The sequence below is a fragment of the Kogia breviceps genome, chromosome 9 (genome assembly GCF_026419965.1).
Source record: "Kogia breviceps isolate mKogBre1 chromosome 9, mKogBre1 haplotype 1, whole genome shotgun sequence".
NCBI lineage: Eukaryota > Metazoa > Chordata > Mammalia > Artiodactyla > Physeteridae > Kogia > Kogia breviceps.
In genome coordinates, this window is record NC_081318.1 from 17,569,119 (window position 1) to 17,588,247 (window position 19,129).

At 40.2% G+C, this 19,129-nt stretch overlaps 1 protein-coding gene across 1 annotated transcript; it reads right to left on the reverse strand.

Annotated features, from left to right (window-relative positions):
- Positions 1 to 919: 919 nt before the first annotated feature.
- Positions 920 to 11,834, reverse strand: STMP1 (short transmembrane mitochondrial protein 1). The gene is made up of 3 exons (XM_059073857.2): positions 11,728 to 11,834; positions 4,283 to 4,336; positions 920 to 3,038 (listed from the first exon to the last, which is right to left on the reverse strand). The coding sequence occupies exons 1-3, from the start codon at positions 11,740 to 11,742 to the stop codon at positions 2,964 to 2,966; spliced, it is 144 nt and encodes a 47-aa protein (XP_058929840.1). The 5' UTR covers positions 11,743 to 11,834; the 3' UTR covers positions 920 to 2,963.
- Positions 11,835 to 19,129: the final 7,295 nt, after the last annotated feature.

Consider the following 19,129-nt stretch of genomic DNA (forward strand, 5'->3'; position numbering starts at 1 on the left):
ACAGTGAGAGGCCCGCGTACCACACACACACACACACACACACACACACACACACACACACACACACACACACACACACACACACACACACACACACACACACACACACACACACACACACACACCCCGCGTACCACACACACACACACACACACACACACACACACACACGTATGTCTTGCAGTGGTTCTTCCCATCCCTCTGCTGCTTTGTAAGGCAAGGGCCTCTACAAAACACCCAGGGAATGTACCTTTCAGTGCCACAATCACAATCACCACACCCCTTGAAAAATCCATGATGGTTCTGGGTTCCTCCAATGATATATCTCAGTGAAGATAATCCTGCCTGAGAACTCCGAGCTCCTTTTCACTCCTGCAAGAACTTAAAACTAGGAGAGGGGCTCTGAATGGTGACCAGGAAGTCAGCCTGCGTTCACTGTGTAGCAGTTTACACGGTGAACGTTATTTGCTGGGTGGCTCCCACTGGCAGAAATGATCCCGTCCTCGAGGTAAGTGTCACTCCTGAGGGAAGCTCCAAGTCCAAACGAGCTTTGTTTACAATATATAATTATAGAGACCTAATTTTCCAAAGTCCAGTGACCCTCAAAGAAGCCACTCTGGGAGAACACACGCACAAATAATAATGCTCCATGGCTGATAACAAGGGATCCCTCTTTGGAAACAGTTTTCCAAGCTTGTGGCATTTTGAATACCCTCAAGGATGGTAAACCTCTAGCCTTCGAGGATTCGGTCATTCAAGATTAAACCTTGTAAGCCAGGTGGTATGATCAAGGTGCATACTATAGATTTTCATCAACGAAGAGAGTGACCATAGAATAATGACAAATTTTGCACAGTTCATAAACTGGCTCCAAAAGTGAGTGCAGAAAAACAAAAGTATTCTGACCAAAAGCAACATGTTTAAACTAATATCTACTATTTATTGGACAATTTGCAAAGCACTGTGCTACACATCACATACATTATTTCTACTGTTTCTCATGGAAGCCCTATGAGGTAGGTATTGTACCCACATCTTACAGAGAACACAACAGTTTTCAGAAAAATAAGCTGCTTGCCCCGATCACACTGCAAGGGAGAAGCCAACCAGAATATGATCCTAACCTGTCTCACGCACCAGTACAACCTGCAGGGACAAAACGTATCTCCATGTATGAAAGATCCATGTTTCCAAAGAGCAGTAGAATCACTTCATTTTATAATCACATTTAGTATCAGTGGCATCACTGTCTGAAAAAAAAGTCTCTAAACCATTCTTCCAGTTTACTAATTCTGCTAAAATGTCTTCAGAAATGGTGTCATTAGTGAAGCTGCCCAACAAGCCCTCTGGAACAAAACACCCCGTGAAATGGGCCTTTATTTATATTTAGTGCAAAATATACTTCCAGGACTTTAGCTTGGAGTTATCCCTCTGCACAGATATGTATAATAACATTAGGTTCAAGGTTATCAGTGTAATAGCAACAGACAGGAAACAACCTAAATGTTCCTCAAGAGCAGATTAAATAAATTATGGTATATTCATTCAGTAGAACCTTATGTAGCCAAAAAAAGGAAAGAGGTTCTTTGTTCCTTACCTACTGATATGGAATGACCTCCACTGGGGAAAACACTGTATATAGTTTGTTATCATTTGTATAAAAACCCCCATGGGGCTTCCCTGGTGGCGCAGTGGTTGAGAGTCCGCCTGCTGACGCAGGGAACACGGGTTCGTGCCCCGGTCCGGGAAGATCCTACGGCCCGTGAGCCACGGCCGCTGAGCCTGCGCGTCCGGAGCCTGTGCTCCGCAACGGGAGAGGCCACAGCAGTGAGAGGCCCGCATACCGCAAAAAAAAAAAAAAACAACAAAACAACAACAACCCATGTACATGCGTTTGTTCAGGCACAAAATCTTTCTCAAAAGGATACAGGAAACTAGTGAGTGCCTGACTCCAGGGAGAGGACCTAGGAGCTGGGGGACAATGCAGATCACTTTGTACTGACACAGGGAAAAGTTAGGTATTTAAACTTTTTTTTCAATTAAAAAATTATGGGCTGATTATACACTTGAAAAATTACAAGAGTAATTTATGGTTGCAGAAAGAAAAACACAAAAAGTCTTCTTATGAGAATCACTATAAAGTTATAATTTAAATACATTTTTTTAATGTAAAAAGGCATAAAATTTCCTTTATAGACAACTTCTCATTTATCTACCACGTAATGTCAAATATGCCTGTAATCCCATAAAATAAGTATGATTCTTATGAGAGAACAGAGCCAGATCAAATGCATCATTAGGAAAAAACATGCATACTAGACTATGAATTCTACTGAGGACAAAAGCCATTACTTTAAATACTTTTCAATTGCCCAGTTCCTGATAGGGTTCTCAGAACAGAGTTCCTTGGTTAATGAATAGCAAATTTATTTATTGGTTAAATTAGCAACTATGGAGCTTCCTGACAACAACATAAAATTAGTGGATAATTCACCAGAAACTGGCTTCTAGATTTTCATTTTAATTACTACTTTGAAACAACATAATTTAGTACCAAAGGTATAAACACCCAATATAATTGCTAGACTGTGAAATGAGCATTATTTATATCTCATCAGCTATACAAAACTCATCAATTTTTCTTTTGAAAATGGTAGTAGAAATCCCAAAGAATAAGGGAGAGACTACTAATTAAAGGTCATGTTTACTAATCTAGCACCATAATTCCATTCTCAGGACCTCGCAAGTGGCTGGAAGGAGGAAGGGAAGAAGTGAGGATGTTGGAAAAGTAAGGGCTGTTCTTAACTTGTGGCCCCAATTTTGCTGTAAGGCAATGCAGGGTGTAGCAAAGAAGAAAACTGCTGAGGCTGGAGATGAAAACAAAAGCTTTGGGTTCAGATGGTAAAGGAGGCCCTCAAGTACAGTAGAATCAGTTTATCCAGGAGGCAGTGCTGGAGTCGGCCTCATGAACTAGGGGGTTTCTTCTTGGCGTCCACATCCTTTTTAATTTCTTCAAGTTTTTTAGCCAGGTTTGGTATCTTTAAAGAGAAAAGAGATTATTATCATTTTGCATCTACCTAATCAGTATTTTTAAATTTCTCTTCCTCTAAAGATAAATGGTTTTTTTACTTTTCCTCTAAAAGAAACCTGCTCCACAGTAGTCTTTCTTCGCCTAATAACTGCCTAAGAGGATACCAAAAGATATAAGTTAAAGTCGGCTCCCTCCCCAAAAGCCAGAACCTGACTTCTACTTTTATATACCCACTTAGCCCCTCAATCCAATGCCAAGTAAAAGTTGTACATATAAACAATAAATGTGACATAAATTAACAAGCACCTGCCTAGAAAACCACATGACTCAAGTAAAGGTTGACAAAGAGAATTCCCTTTATCACACTAAAAGCTTCACTATAAAACAAATCAAAAGTTAATATCATGTTTCCCTTCCTTATCTCTCTAAAATAAGCATTACCTTTTAGGATCCCCATTCATGGGTATTTGGGTCACCTGATTTTCAACTTCCCCATCTGTAAAGTGAAGCTAATACAACTCCCAACTTCACAAAATGAATGCTGTTCTCCTTAAATGTGTTGCACTACATGAATCCACCTCCAAATTACTGTCATCTCTACTACTGGGTAGGGTGCTGAAAAGATTATCCAATTAAAGTATCACTTCAGGGGCTTCCCTGGTGGCACAGTGGTTGAGAATCCGCCTGTCATGCAGGGGACACGGGTTCGAGCCCTGGTCTGGGAAGATCCCACATGCCGCGGAGCAACTGGGACCGTGAGCCACAATTACTGAGCCTGCGCGTCTGAAGCCTGTGCTCTGCAACAAGAGAGGTCGCGACAGTGAGAGGCCCGCGCACCACGATGAAGAGTGGCCCCCGCTTACCACAAGTAGAGGAAGCCTGCGCACAGCAACGAAGACCCAACACAGCCATAAATAAATAAATAATTTTTAAAAAATAAATAAAAAAAAATAAAGTATCACTTCACATGATTTTCCATAGAACTGTAATAATCTAACAGTGTTACTCTATGCTAACAAACCCAGCTCAGGATCACCATGAGACCACCTAAGCTGATGGGATTTTGCACTCCTATGGTGACAGGTGCTTCTGTTATTTTTTCAAACAATGGAAAATATTTCTACAAAATTCAGGACTTTTTCCTCAGACCTATGGACCTTGTTTGCTGGAAGGCATACCTTTCTTCAGCAAACACAAGTCACTATGTATTAGTTACGTGAAATCAAGGAAGACATGAGTATGGTCACTTACGTCATAGTTCTGAGCCAGATACATTCCCACCACGTTGCCAAGAGTAAATCCAAGCTGTAAGGATAGAACAGGAAGAGTCACGCTGGAGACGGAGCTCTGTGCCATCTGATACCACACCAGACTACATGGATAATATTCTCCTAAGGAGCGCAGGACAGTTATAAGACCCCCGTGTCCAGGCTAGGGACGTGCATAGCATGAAATTCACATCTTTCTTCTATGAAATAAACACAGAAATATCCTCCCAAAAGGTTAAAAAGTATACGGAAAGAATATACGGTAGCACTGAACACATCAACCTTATGAAACTCAAGCCAAAATTCCAATTTTTGTTGTTAAAAGGCAGTTTATTTATTTTTATTTTTTTGGTTTTGAGATTTGTTATTTCTTGCTACATTAAGTAAAAAGTATTCAATTTTTTAAAGTATTCGGCTAAATCGTAGGATCTTAGAAAATGAAGGGACCTTCACAGTTCAATCTCTGCATATTTCAAGAGGCACCTGAGGCCTAGGACAGGGCCATTCATAACAGGAGCACAGGACAACCTAAATTAGATTCACACTCAAACACTAAAATATACAGTGACATAAAGCAGGAAGCTGACATGCAACTGAGACAGCACATGGTTTAGCACTCTGCCTCGGGTGGAGTCTAATGGGCAGGGCACTTAAGACCTGCAGAGAACACAGGTCCCCTAACCATCTCTTAATCAGTGACAAGAGAGACGGGCACGATTTTTAGAGAACTGTAAGTGTTTATCCCACTGCATGACTTTTCCTGAACAAAAAATGTTTCATAAAAATTTAAAGCACTCCCTTTACACCAAAAGAGTTTCAAAGTTCCTTAAGGTTGTAGTTTTAATGATGATCTATAATTTCCTGGGTCTTTTCCCCCAATAATTAAAAATCTCCAACTAAACACCTAACTTCTAATTTTATAAATTTGAACTGGCATCTGGTTTTCTTATCATTTTCTTTAATCAGTGTCGCTCCTATTCAATACACAGCAGAGGTTAACAGAGAAAAACAAAGCGCAGCACTTAACACTAATGGTCATACGTGGTGTGGTCGAATTGTCTTCAAGTTGGAGAACAGAGAACAAGTTGGAGAACTTCAGAACACAGCTGGATCCTTAAAGTTTTAAACTTACTAAGCTTTAAACACCAAAAGCATAATTTAAATAGGTTTGTTTTAAGTTAAGAAGCATAAAAGAGGCTATCAAGTCTAATCATAGACCATTTTCTGATAATTTGATTAATCAAACATATCTTGTGAATATTTTTACCAATGTGCACCAAGAAGCAAAATGATTTTTTTCACTCCTATGGGTTAAAACCAGGCAGTCAGAGGTTTTCCAAATCCAGAAAGAGTATTAAATTTGCTTAAAATTAGAGGGGAGAAAAATCATCTAAGAATGTTAGCTCTAACACCAAACAAAAAGAACAGAGGGTTGAAAAATTTCAAGAAAAATAAATTAGAGTTCTGGTTCTACCACTGTCTAGCTGTGTACCTTTAGGCATGACACTTAACCTCCTTGGCGCTTTGCCGATCTGAGTTTCCTGATTTATAAAACATTATACTAACAATGCTCCTTCTAGCTCCAACATTCTAGGATTCTTGGTTCTTACCACGTGTGTCTCAAAATAAATATGGCATATCTAATGTGTCTTCATTTTGGCAATTTCACGAGGCATCAGGGCACATGAAAAAAAATAGCAGTTTGGGGTTTTTTTTGGTTTTTTGTGTGTTTTTTTTGCGGTATGCGAGCCTCTCACTTTTGTGGTCTCTTCCGTTGCGGAGCACAGGCTCCGGACCCGCAGGTTCAGCGGCCATGGCTCATGGGTCCAGCCGCTCCGCGGCATGTGGGATCTTCCCGGACTGGGGCACGAACCTGTGTCCCCTGAGTCGGCAGGCGGACTCTCAACCACTGTGCCACCAGGGAAGCCCTAAAATAGCAGTTATTTTAAAACACAAAACAAAAACCATGGGTCTCTAGAAAAGTCATATCCAATTCCAGTTTCAGAATATTGCTAGGTCTACCAATGGGATACTGTAAAATTACATAACAACATGAGAGAAATGGGCACATGAAGAGAAATGTGAGGAAAATGCATGACACCAGAAAAGCATTTATATGTTGTTCATGGGATACTCAATAGACAAGTTTAGACAGGTAAAACATTTTAACCTGAATAAATAACGGATCTCAAAAAATAAAATCTAAATCTGAGGAACAGGGACTCATTAGTCTGAGAAGTTAGACTGGAGCCAGAGTACAAAACATCTCGAATGAGTCTGAAGCCTCTCTGCAGGCCAAGAATGCTTAACCTCCTCGAGGCCAAGACTTGGAAGCCTCCTCAGTGGTCCATCCAGATGGCTGGATGCTATCACCATGGTCTTTTTCCACATCACATGGTCCCCCCATAGTACTCCCTGCAGAGAAGATAGTACAGAAGGAAGGGAAATGCCTTCTTCCCAAGCTCAACACTAAACACATCACTATTCTGTCCTCTCTGCCATCATTTTGAGACTGTAGGAATACGTAGCTTCTTCTCACAAACATACTGGGGACAATAAATGGTAGAACACCAGAAGTTTGGGGACTGAGGAGTGACATGAGTGAAGTAATGTAGAGGACAAACACGTGAGAAGAAATATGAAAAATATCCTCCCAAACACATCTGGCCTCCAAAGGTTTTGATTAAAGGATTACAGTCCCTTATATCCTGAAAATCAATTTCATATCCAGCCCTGTGAAAAGATTATAAAATGGTCTCTATCTTAAAGAATTTATATGATGTACAGAAAGAAAAGCTACATATAAGTAAAATAGTTATATAACAACATAAAGCAGCTCCCAGCACAGGACCTTGAATGTAACAGATGCATGAAAAACCAGAACTGAGTCACGCCTTAAGTAACAAAATGAGTGATTTTTTTAAGAAACCATACCTGAAAGAGATTGGTGTACCTCAACTTGTTATTAAAGGCTCTAAAGATGCTGAGGAAGTGTTAAAATTTAAACTGGAAAGGGATGGGACTGTGGAGAATCAAGGTACAAGATAGGAATGACAATGTGATGACCTGAATAAAAGAAATAGGCCCAATTAAAAAAGTAGATTTGAACTAAAAAATGGAGAGAAATACTAGTACAGAGAGCTGGGTAGGGCTAGCTGATGGACTTCAAAAAACAAGCAATGGAGTTTAGTTCATTTACACAATGGTGGGGAGCCACTAACTGCTCTTTACCAGCAGCAACAGGATGAAAGCACTGCTTTGTAAGCACTCACCTGAGAGCTGTTCCCAAAAAAGGCTGAAAAAATACAGATTAGAGAAGGCACACGGGATGGCAAGCAAACACGAATGAATTGTTTTCCTTCTTTAAAATCAATGAAGATCAATGGAATAGAATAAAGGGTCCAGGAATAAACCCTTAAATTTATGGTCATGTGATTTTCAACAAGGGTGCTAAGACATCCAATGGGGAAAGAATGCTGGGACAACTGGATATCCACATGCAAAAGAATGAAGTTGGACCCCTACTTTACATCATAAACAAAACTTAACTCAAAATGGATCAAAGACCTAAAATGTAAGACTTAAAACTGTAAATCTCTTAGGAGAAAACATACGAGTAAATCTTCATGATCTTGGGGTAGGTGATGGTTTCTTAGATGTGACGCCAAAAGCACAAGTAACAAAAGAAAAAAATAGATAAATTTGATCAAAATTTAAAACATTTGTGTTTCAAAGAATACCAACAAGAAAGTGAAGAGAACCCACAGAATGAAATAAATATGTGCAAATCATATATCTGATAAGGGACTTGTACCCAGAATACATAAGGAATTCTTATGACTGAATGATAAAAAGACAACCCAATTTTAAAACAAGCAAAGGATTTGAATAGACACTTCTCCAAAGAAGATATACAAATAAATGGCCAACAAACACATGAAAACATCATTAGTCATTAAGGAAATGCAGATCAAAACCACAATGAGGTGTCTCATCGCACCCACTAGGACGACTTAAATCCAAATGATGTATAAGTGTTGGCAAGGATATGGAGAACCTTCGTACATTGCTGGTGGGAATGTAAAATGATGTAGCCACTTTGGAAAAGTCTTAAAAATCCTCAAAAAGCTGAGCACAGAATTACCATCTGACACAGCAATTCCACTTTAGGGTATAACCAAGAAAACTGAAACATGTACCTAGAGAAAAACTACATGAATGTTCATAGCAAGATTATTCATAAATAGCCAAAAGGTGGAAACAACCCAAATGTCCATCAACTGGTGAATGAATTAACAAAATGTGGCACATTCACACAATGTAATAATAATCAGCCATAAAAAGGTTATTATTATCCATGCTACAACATGGATTAAACCTTGAAAGCATTACTCCAAGTGAGAGGCAGTCAGAAAAGACCACGTATTGTATGTTTTAACTTAAAGGAAATGTCCAGAATAGGCAAATCCAGAGAGACACAAAATAAATTAGTGGTTGTCCAGGGTTAGGTGTGAGGGGAATGAGAAATGAATGCTAATGGTATGGAGTTTCTTTGTGGGGGACAATAAAATATTAGATATAAAAATTAGATAGTGGTGATGCTTGCACAATGCTGTGAACATATTAAAAAACCACTAAATCCTACACTTTAAATGGGTGAATTGTATGATATGTGAATTAACTGTATCTCAAAACTATTTAAAAAAATAAACAGTAAGATCTGGGACTTCCAGGGCTCCCCTGGTGTTGCAGTGGTTGAGAATCTGCCTGCCAGTACAGGGGACACAGGTTCGAGCCTTGGTCTGGGAAGATCCCACATGCCACAGAGCAACTAAGCCCGTGCACCACAACTACTGAGCCTGTGCTCTAAAGCCTGTGAGCCACAACTACTGAGCCCACGTGCCACAACTACTGAGCCCACGTGCCACAACTACTGAAGTCCACATGCCTAGAGCCCGTGCTCCACAACAAGAGAAGCCACTGCAATGAGAAGCCCATGCACCACAATGAAGAGCAGCCCCCACTCGTCGCAACTAGAGAAAGCCCGCACATAGCAACAAAGACCCAGCAAAGCCAAAAATAAAATTATAAATTTATTTTTTTTTTAAAGTCCACGTGCGTTACAATGTGTAAGAATATTGGACAGCACTGAGATGCAGTATCCAAAAGTCGAGGGAGGAGGGATTAAAGAGGTGATTAAGAGTACCAGGTGCTGCTGCTCTGAGAGATAAGAAAAGCAATGCATTACCCCAGTACAGTACAACAGGCAGTGTACACAAGCCACGAGCAGTGCCCATCATATCAGGTTTCCCTTTAAAAGCTTCAAAAGTTTCCTTACACCAAACTGGCTAAACCATGCTGCAATTAAGGAAGCTACTGCAGTAAAGGCAAGGGGAAAGAGGCAGCAGGACCACAGGAGCAAGTTTCGATATAGGGATGATGGGCAAATATTTTAATCCAAGGAGAAATGAACAATGAAAAGAAGATACAAGTAACACAATCAGGCGCAGTGGTTTTCAAATACTGTTCCAGGAAATGACAACTATAGAAAATATCTTGTAGGGTTCCCAAATGGGTGATGACAGAGCACCCTCCAAGATATTTAACTTGTGACTATCCCATCACTTTCGAAACCTGTTCCATCACTACCCTTCTGAGGAAAACTGATCCCCATTCCTGAGAAGAAACTCAGTACAACTGATACCTTACCGAAGAGAAACTGAACAATATCTGAGTCCTTACTGTCATTGTTTCAAGTACTTTAATGTATTAACCCATTTTTAATCCTCATAATAAAACCATGAAGTAGGCTCCCATTTTCAGATGTGGAAACTGAAGCATAAAGAATTTAAATAACTTGCCCAAGTTCCCACTGCTTAAAAATGATGATTCAAAGGCAGGACCATCTGATGCTGGAATCTGACCTCTTAAGCGCTAGGACATGATGGCTGGTCACAGGTTAAAAGATCGAGGAGATTTTAGGGATCATCTACATCAACCCCATTGTTTTATAGATGAAATGGCTGAAAGCAAGGAGAAAGATTCGCCCAAGTTCAAACGAGCTAGTGAATCATTTGACAGAGTTAGAGGTAAAGTAATGCTATCACTTCTTTCAACAAATGCAATGAGGAGGTGGGAGAACATCCGTGTTGCTTCTGAGCTAGGAATTTAATGAATGGCTTCGGCATCTCTCCTTAAATGCTGAGAACTCTGAATGTGCATATCAGTCACATCCATATTCATACACAGCAAAAGTTTATTTCAAAACCAAATAAAGTCACTCTGCAAAGGTACTTAGAAAGTTAAGTGTAAATGAATCCATGTCCTTCCTCCCAGTTATCAATGAGCTACGGCTGTACACGAGACTCAATTACATCATCTCACACTTTGGGGCTGACACTCTTTTTAACCTGAGTGTTTCCTACAACCATATGGCAATAATTATTTCTATTGACTCCTAAGCTAATACCCAGTTAGGACACTGGAGAAACTTCCAGAAGCAGAGGTGTAGCCATGTCTTGTTTAGGCAGTTTACGTCAAGGATACTCTCTTTCGGCCTAGAGATTGAAAAATTAATTACCATCTCAAAAAGGACAGAGGGGCACGTTTTCTTCTTTAATCTCTTTCATAAAGAACGTAACATTTGGGAAAGTATCTCATCCCAAGAGCACTCAATTTCCATCGGCCACCTGGAAGGTATTAGAATACCTGCCTCTTATCAGAATCAGAATTTAAACATCCACTTTTGAAGGCACGAAAACCTGGAAGAAAGACTTTCACCTGGAAGTTTGGCAAGTCCTCCTGAAACCTTCAACCAGGCAATCTTTGAAACACACTGGGGCTTTGCCAGAAAACCCGCTTTTAACTGAAATAAAGACCCATGAAAAATAATTTGTTTACTCATGGTAACAGTCGTTTTACCCTAGAGTGAGCATTTTGGAAAAATTATTTGTACACCAGGGCCTGACTCAGGCCAGCAACCAGCCATCCTCCGTCTGGAAGCTATAAAAGGTCTGAGGAGGGCTCCCCAGGCCTCTAACTCTGGCGGTTTACTCCTCTGGCGGTTTACTCCTTTAGAGTTTATTCCTGGCCCTCTTACGTTTTCAAAGACGCCAACCAGCAGGGCTCTAAGTCGGGGACGGGGTATGTGTCTACGTCAGGGGGTGGCAGGGCAGAAAAAGTCATTAAGGGCCCCGGGAGCCTTAACTCGAGGAATACACAAAGCAAGCGGGCACGTCACAGAGGAGCTTTGAAAACGCACGCTCTGACCCCTCAAAGTTTTACGGACTTGAAGGGCGGCAGAAAAATACCGGCCAAAGGATTTGGGTGAGGCAGAAACAAAACCCCGCAGCCCACCCCGACAGGCGACTAGCACCCGAGGGACCCACGCCCAGGGCCCCCAGCTCGCTCCTCGGCAGCTCCACTCACCAGGAACTGGAGCATAGTGTCGGCAAGGAGGACTCGTAGGTCAGCTTCAGCTCCGCGGGCCGTCCGAGAGCGCCTCCCCCGGCGCGATGGGCGGAGCCCGCGGCCGACTTCCGGTTCACGCCCCGCTCCGCCCCCCTAGCACCTCCCACCTCACCTCGCCTCACACGGAAGCGGCTCCTGGCGCCCCCTGGCGGAGCTCCTCGGGATCACTTCCTGAACTGACCGCCCGGCGCGAGCGTGCGGGGCCGGCTAGGAGCAAGTCCCAAGCCCCAAGCTTTGAACATTCGGATTCCAGGGCCCAGTCCTCAAATCCCGCTTCTGTAAAGCTGGGTCGGGGCCCAGGAATCTATATTACTAACCAGCATTGCCACACTTATGATGCACAGCCAGTCTTAGAACTCCCTGACCTAGAAGGATCACAGGAGGCGGTGGTTCCCATACCCATGTGCAAAGCGAATCACCTGTGGAGCTTTTGCGATATACTCCACTGGGCCCCCACGCAGAGTTGTATTTTTCAAAAGCTCCATAGATATGCTGTGTAACCTGCGTTGAGGATCTGTGATAGAGGTTAAGTAGTAAGATGGAGGCCTTTAGAGTCTGGCATAGCTGGGTGCAATTCATGACTTCCTGGGGCAGCCAGAAACGAGTTACTTAAACTCCCTGAAGTTTGCTTTTCTTCAGTGTAAATAGGGCTAGCACCAGCTCCCTTGCTGAATTGTAGGGGGATCAAATGAGACAAGGTAAGGGATCCATAAATGCTTGTCATGTGTTGGGTGTGGCCAGTGAGCTCTGGAAGACCTCTTCCTGGCCTCTCTGCACACCCAGCTGCCACCTCCTACTCCTGGCTTCGAATCCCTCTACAACCTCCATCAACACACACACTTACAAAGTAAGACCACCATCTTCTCTTTGCTCTCAGCCTTTTTTTTTTTTTTTTTTTTTTTTTTTTGCGGTATGCGGGCCTCTCACTGTTGTGGCCTCTCCCGTTGCGGAGCACAGGCTCCGGACGCACAGGCTCAGCGGCCATGGCTCACGGGCCCAGCCGCTCCGCGGCATGTGGGATCTTCCCGGACCAGGGCACGAACCCGTGTCTCCTGCATCGGCAGGCGGATTCTCAACCACTGCGCCACCAGGGAAGCCTGCTCTCAGCCTTTTGAACTCACCCTTATCTGCTATATTAAGCAGAACTCTGGTTTCAAATAATAAAAACAAAATCATATTAGCTTAAACCAAATGACAGTGTATTATACAGTAGACAACAAGGAGGAATAGGAAAGCTATTAGGAATTAAGCAGCATTTTCTCTCCATTTCTGCCCTTCTCCATACATCTGTCTCATTGTTCTCTCTCTTTGCTTTATGTTTTTTTCTGCTTTCCAGAATATGGCCACTGTTACTTAAATTTACTCATTAAATGGTCCATCCAATAGAAAGACTGGATCACTCTTTCATTACTATTTTCAAATACCTGGGAAAGGAACGATGATTGGTGTCAGTTGCTTTCCAATCAATTGTAACTAGAAGGGACAGGGTCTCTTTGAACTAAAGTGGCTGCCAAGAAGAAGGAGATGCTGGTAGATGGCTGTAACACACTCTACTTTCCAATATGTCTAGGTTAAGACTTGAGTCAGTCAAGTCTTGACCAGGGCTTCTCAAAATTAATGTACATTCAGATAACCTAGAGATCTTGTTAAACTGCAGATTCTAATTCAATATATCTGAGTTGGGTCCTGAGAGTCGGTATTTCTACTAAGCTCCTAAGAGATGCTGCTACTAGTGGTCTGTGAACAATGCTTTGAGTTACAAGCCACCAGACTATAAGCTACATGAGGGTGAGGACTTTATTTGGTTCACAACTCCATCCCTAGTGCCTAGAAAGTGAACAAATATTTATTGAAATTCCTTGTATAAAACCTTGTCTCCTCCTTACAGATAAAGCCTTAAATGAAGTCTGGCTTTTCCCCTAAGGCCTTTTCAAAGGCTCTCTCTCCATAACCCCAAATAACCACGAGGCATGGAAAAGGCAGGATTCTTTGACTACTTTCAGGTTATACTTAAATGTTCTCATATTTTAAAATCCTCCTTTAAAATTCATGTCTTCCCTCTACCCCTTCACAATGCCTTAACTTACTGACTTCCTAGGCAGTCCCCTCATTCACTGAAGGTTTGGCATCTAACAGCCTTGCATTCAGTCCCAAGCTATCATCATCATGGGTGACTTCAAAAGCCATGAACACTTGTATGTTCAAAGAATCCTTACCTCTAATGACTTGGATCCTCACACCACTTCAGCAATCCACCATCATGTTCATAACCCACACTTTGTCACCTCCTGGACCTGCTCCACCTCTGAAGTATTACATTCCAAAATCCTACCTTCTATCCTATCAACTCTTTGACCTTAGCCAGATGCCCAGTCTCTCAGCTGTTCCATATTCTCACAAGCTATGAGCTGCCTCCTGGCTTCACCCTTTTCTATCTGGTCTAAACCCCCAAGAGATCAGAACTTCAATCAAGGACCATTAACATCAAATTTCATATCCATTGCCATTCTGTGACACTTGCCTTTCAAAATGTTAATTCTTGATCAGTCTGCCTTTTTCAGTTCCATACCAGTGATTCTGAGCATCAAATGCATATAACATGGATCATTCAACAAATGATATTGATCTAATAAGGTTCACTGTTATTTTTCTGCCTGGAAAAAATAATGTTGGGTTCCTACTTCACACTTTATACAAAAATAAGTTACAGATAAATAACAACCTAAACAAAGCAAAACAAAAAGAAATATTAAAATCACTAAAAAGGGAGAAATTCTTTTATAATTTCCAAATTTGAAGGTTTTTCATGTGACCCACATGGTACAAAACCCAGAACCCATAAAAGAAAAGACTGATAAAATCAACTACATACAAATAAAAAATTTTCTGTATGGGAGAAAGGAAGAGAGAAAGAGAAAGAAAGAAAAACATTATTTGTAAAATAAGTGACAAGGCCTAATTATCTTTATGTAAAGAGCTCCCACAATTCATTGAGACCAACAATCCAATAACATGTGGTCAAAGGATATGAACAGCTCATAGAAAAGGAAATAAAAATGGCTCAAACATATGAAAAGATACTCAGTGACATTCACACTAAGAGAAATGTAAATTACTACCATAATGAGGTGTCATTTTTCTCCTGATTAGCAAAATTCAAAAAGCTTGATTATACACTGTATTGGAAAAAGCAGAGAAACAGGCATAGCTATACAGTATTAATGGGGATACAAATTTTTGTTGGTGGTTTTTTTATGGCTGCGTTGGGTCTTTGTTGCTGCGCGTGAGCTTTCTCTAGTCGCGGCGAGCGGGGGCTACTCTTCGTTGCGGTGTGTGGGCTTCTCATTACGGTGGCTTCTCTTGTTGCAGAGCACGGGCTCTAGGTGCATGGGCTTCAGTAGTTGTGGCTCGCAGGCTCCAGAGCACAGGCTCAGTAGTTGTGGTGCACGGGCTTAGCTGTCCCACAACATGTGGGATCTTCCAGGACGAGGGCTTGAACCTGTGTCCCCTTCATTGTAGGCGGATTCTTAACAGTCGAAGCACCAGGAAAGTCTGGAAACAAATTGTTAAAAACTTCTGTGGAGGACAATTTGGCCAAAACTATCAGAAGTGTAAACGAGCATATCCCTTATCTCAGCAATCGCATGAACTTGTGTATATTCAAAAACATTCATTGTGGCAAAAAAAAAAAAAAAAAAAACCAGAAATGTTAATAAGTAACTGAGTAAATCATGCTATATACATACATTGAAATACAGTGTGTATATGTGTGTTTGTGAGAGAGACAGAAAGAAAGGGAGAGGTTTTATATGTGTTGATATAGAAAGATCTTCAGTATAAGTGGAAAAAAGCAAAGTGTTGGTATGGCAAATAGAAAAAGAAGAAAGAAAGAAAAACATCATTTGTACCTATGACAAGGGACTAATTCCTTTATATAAAGAACTCCTACATATCTGAGGCATATGACAGAGGCAATATTACCGATCGGTGAGAAAGCATGGGCTATTCAATGAATCATAAAAAGAAAACTGACTATCCACATGGGAAAAAAGTAAGTAAAGTAAAACTAGATCATGGACATCCACATGCAAAAAAATGAATCTAGACACAGACCCTTCACCAAAATTAATCAAAATGGATCATAGACCTAAATACGTAACACAAAACTATAAAACTCCTGGAAGATAACATAGGAGAAAACCTAGATAACCTTGGGTACAGTGGTGCCTTTTTCGATACAACACCAAACACACAATCCATGAACGAAATCGATAAGCTAGATTTTAATAAAATTAGAAACTTCTGCTCTGCAAAAGACATTATCAACAGAGATAGAAGACAAGCCATCAACTGGGAGAAAACATTTGCAAAAGATGAATCTGATACAGGACTGTTATCCAAAATACACAAAGAACTTTAAAACTCAACAATAAGAAAACAAACAACCTGATTTTAAAATGGACCAAAGACCTTTACAGACACCTCACCAAAGAAGATATACAGATGGCAATAAACATATGAAAAGATGCTTCACATCATATGTCATCAGGGAAATGCAAATTAAAACAACAGTGAGATACAACTACACATCAATTAGAATGGCCAAAATCCAGATCACTGATAGCAGCACCAAATGCTAGAGAGGATGTGGAACAATAGGCACTCTCATACACTGTTTGTGGGAATGCAAAATGGTACAGCCACTTTGGAACAGCTTAGTGGTTTCTTACAAAACTAAACATACTCTTACCATATGATCCAGCAATCGTGCTCCTTGCTATTTACCCAAAGGAGTTGAAAACTTATGTCCACACAAAAACCTGCACATGGATGTTTACAGCAGCTTGGATCATAATTACCAAAACTTGGAAACAACCAGGATGTCCTTCAGTAGGTGAATGAATAAGTAAACTGGTATATCCAGATAACGGAATACTATTCAGTGCTTAAAAGAAAAAAAAAAGAGCTATCAAGCCACGAAAAGACATGGAGGAAGCTTAAATGCACATTACTAAGTGAAAGAAACTAATATGAAAAGGCTACTTACTATGATTCCAACTAGATGACATTCTGCGAAAGGTAACTATATGACGTTATGGAGACAATAAAAAGGTCGTTGGTTGCCAGGGCTGGTGGAGAAATGATTAGGCATACGCAAATCACAGAGGATTTTTAGAGCAGTGAAAATACGATGTACAATGTTACAATGAAGGACATATGTCATTATACATTTGTCCAAACCCATAGAATGTACAACACCAAGAGTGAACCCTAAGATAAGAACCATGGACTTCAGCTGATTATGATGTGTCAGTGTAGTATGAAGGAACATCCTTGGTAAAAATGTACCTGGTGAGTGATGTTGATAACAGGGGAGACTATGCAGGTGTAGCTATAGGGAGTATTTGGGAAATCTCTGTATCTTCCTCTTAATTTTGTTGTAAAACAAAAATTGCTCTTAAAAAAAGTATAACAATTGGAAGTGTTATCAATGATGTGGACGAACAGGAGCTCTCACCCGATGGGTAGGAGAAAATTGGTACAATCCCTAAGAAAAATATTGCAATGTCTAGTGAAACTGAAGCATTTAATCTCCAACTCAGGATTTCCATTTCTAGTTGCATAATCCAGAGAAGCCCTCTTTTATGTATGATAATCGTTATTGCAGCACTGCTGGTAATAGCAAAATATTGGGAACTTAAATGTCTACCAGCTCACCAATAGTAGAATGAATAAATTAGGGTATTTGTAAAATGCAATACTATAATTCCATAAGTATAATAAATGAGCATGAGGGATTATCAAAAACACCATGTTAAACAAAACAAATAAAAAAAAAACCTGCAAATTGCTTCATAATATGATGACATACTATGATGACACAGACGGTCCAGTTGTCAAGACTCCACGCTTCCAATGCAGGGGGCACGGGTTCCATCCCTGGTCAGGGAACTAAGATCCCACATGCAGTGCAGCCAAAGAAAAGAAAAAAAAAATAATAATAACCTGATGATACACATATATAAATTAACAACCTGTAAAACAATACTTTGTAATGCCTATGAATACACATATGTAGTGGAAGTATAAAGCATAAATGGGAAAGAACAACAACGAATTCTTGATAATGTTGATCTCTGAGAAGGAGGGAGGGGGATGGGATCAGAGAATTCACAGAAGCCTCAACTGTATCTATATATTTTTTTAATTGAAGTATAGCTGACTTACAATACTGTCTTAGTTTCAGGTGTACAGCAGAGTGATGTGGTTCATTAGTTTTGCAGATTACATTCCATTATAGGTCATTATAAGATAATGGGTATGATTTTGTGCTAAACCGTATATCCTTGTTGCTTACCTATTTTATATACAGTAGTTTGTACAATATCTGTTAATCCCATACCCCTGATGTGTCCCTCCCCCTTCTCTCTCCCCTTTGGTAATCACAGGTTTGTTTTCTGTATCTGAGTCTGTCTCACATATACATTCATTTGTATTATTTTTTAGATTCCACGTATAAATGATAGCATAGAATATTTGTCTTTCACTGTCTGACATTTCACTAAGCATAATATTCTCTAAGTCCACCTATGTAGCTGCAAGTGGCACTATTTCATTCTTTTCTATGGTTAATATTCCACTGTATATATACCACATCTTCTTAATCCAATTGTCTGTTGATGGGCACTTGGGTTGCATCCATGTCTTGGCTACTATAAATGGTGCTTCTATGACCATTGGGGTGCATGTACCTTTTTGAATTAGTGTTTTCATTTTTTCTGGATATATACCCAGGAGTGGAACTGCTGGATCATATGATAGTTCTATTTTTAGTTTTTTAAGGAAATTCCAGTTTTCCATAGTAGCTGCACCAATTTACATTCCCCGTATTTCTTTCTTTAGAAAGACCTACAGCAAATATAATTAATTTTAAGATTTGATAAAATTAGCTGTATAAAATGACAGAGTGAACAGAACACCCAGATGGGCGTTTATTACCTTGACTATTTGTATGATTGAAACGGTATGCAATTTAATAAAAATATTTAATTGGAATGAATGATAAAAGCTATGGTTGAAAGATTTTTTAGAAATAAGATATTCATGGTCTCAACGTATCAAGCCACAGATTACTCATTGCAATGGGAAACAGAGAACTTTTACAATAGGGATGGTTTGTCAAATACTACCATAACCAAATGATCAAACAATATAATGTGACAAACTGATACGTACCTCCTGATATGACACGCCAAGGCATATCACCTGAATAATTGCAGTATTCTTGCAAAAAATGTTTAACCTGAATCTAATAAGGAAAAACCAAATACCCTTTTCAAAACAGCTAAAAAAAGTCAAT

Excerpts from the sequence above, each read along its gene's own strand:
- STMP1 (XM_059073857.2), bottom strand. Across the intron at positions 3,039-4,282 it reads ATCTGGCTCAGAACTATGAC|ATACCAAACCTGGCTAAAAA; the intron begins GTAAGTGACCAT and ends TTCTCTTTAAAG.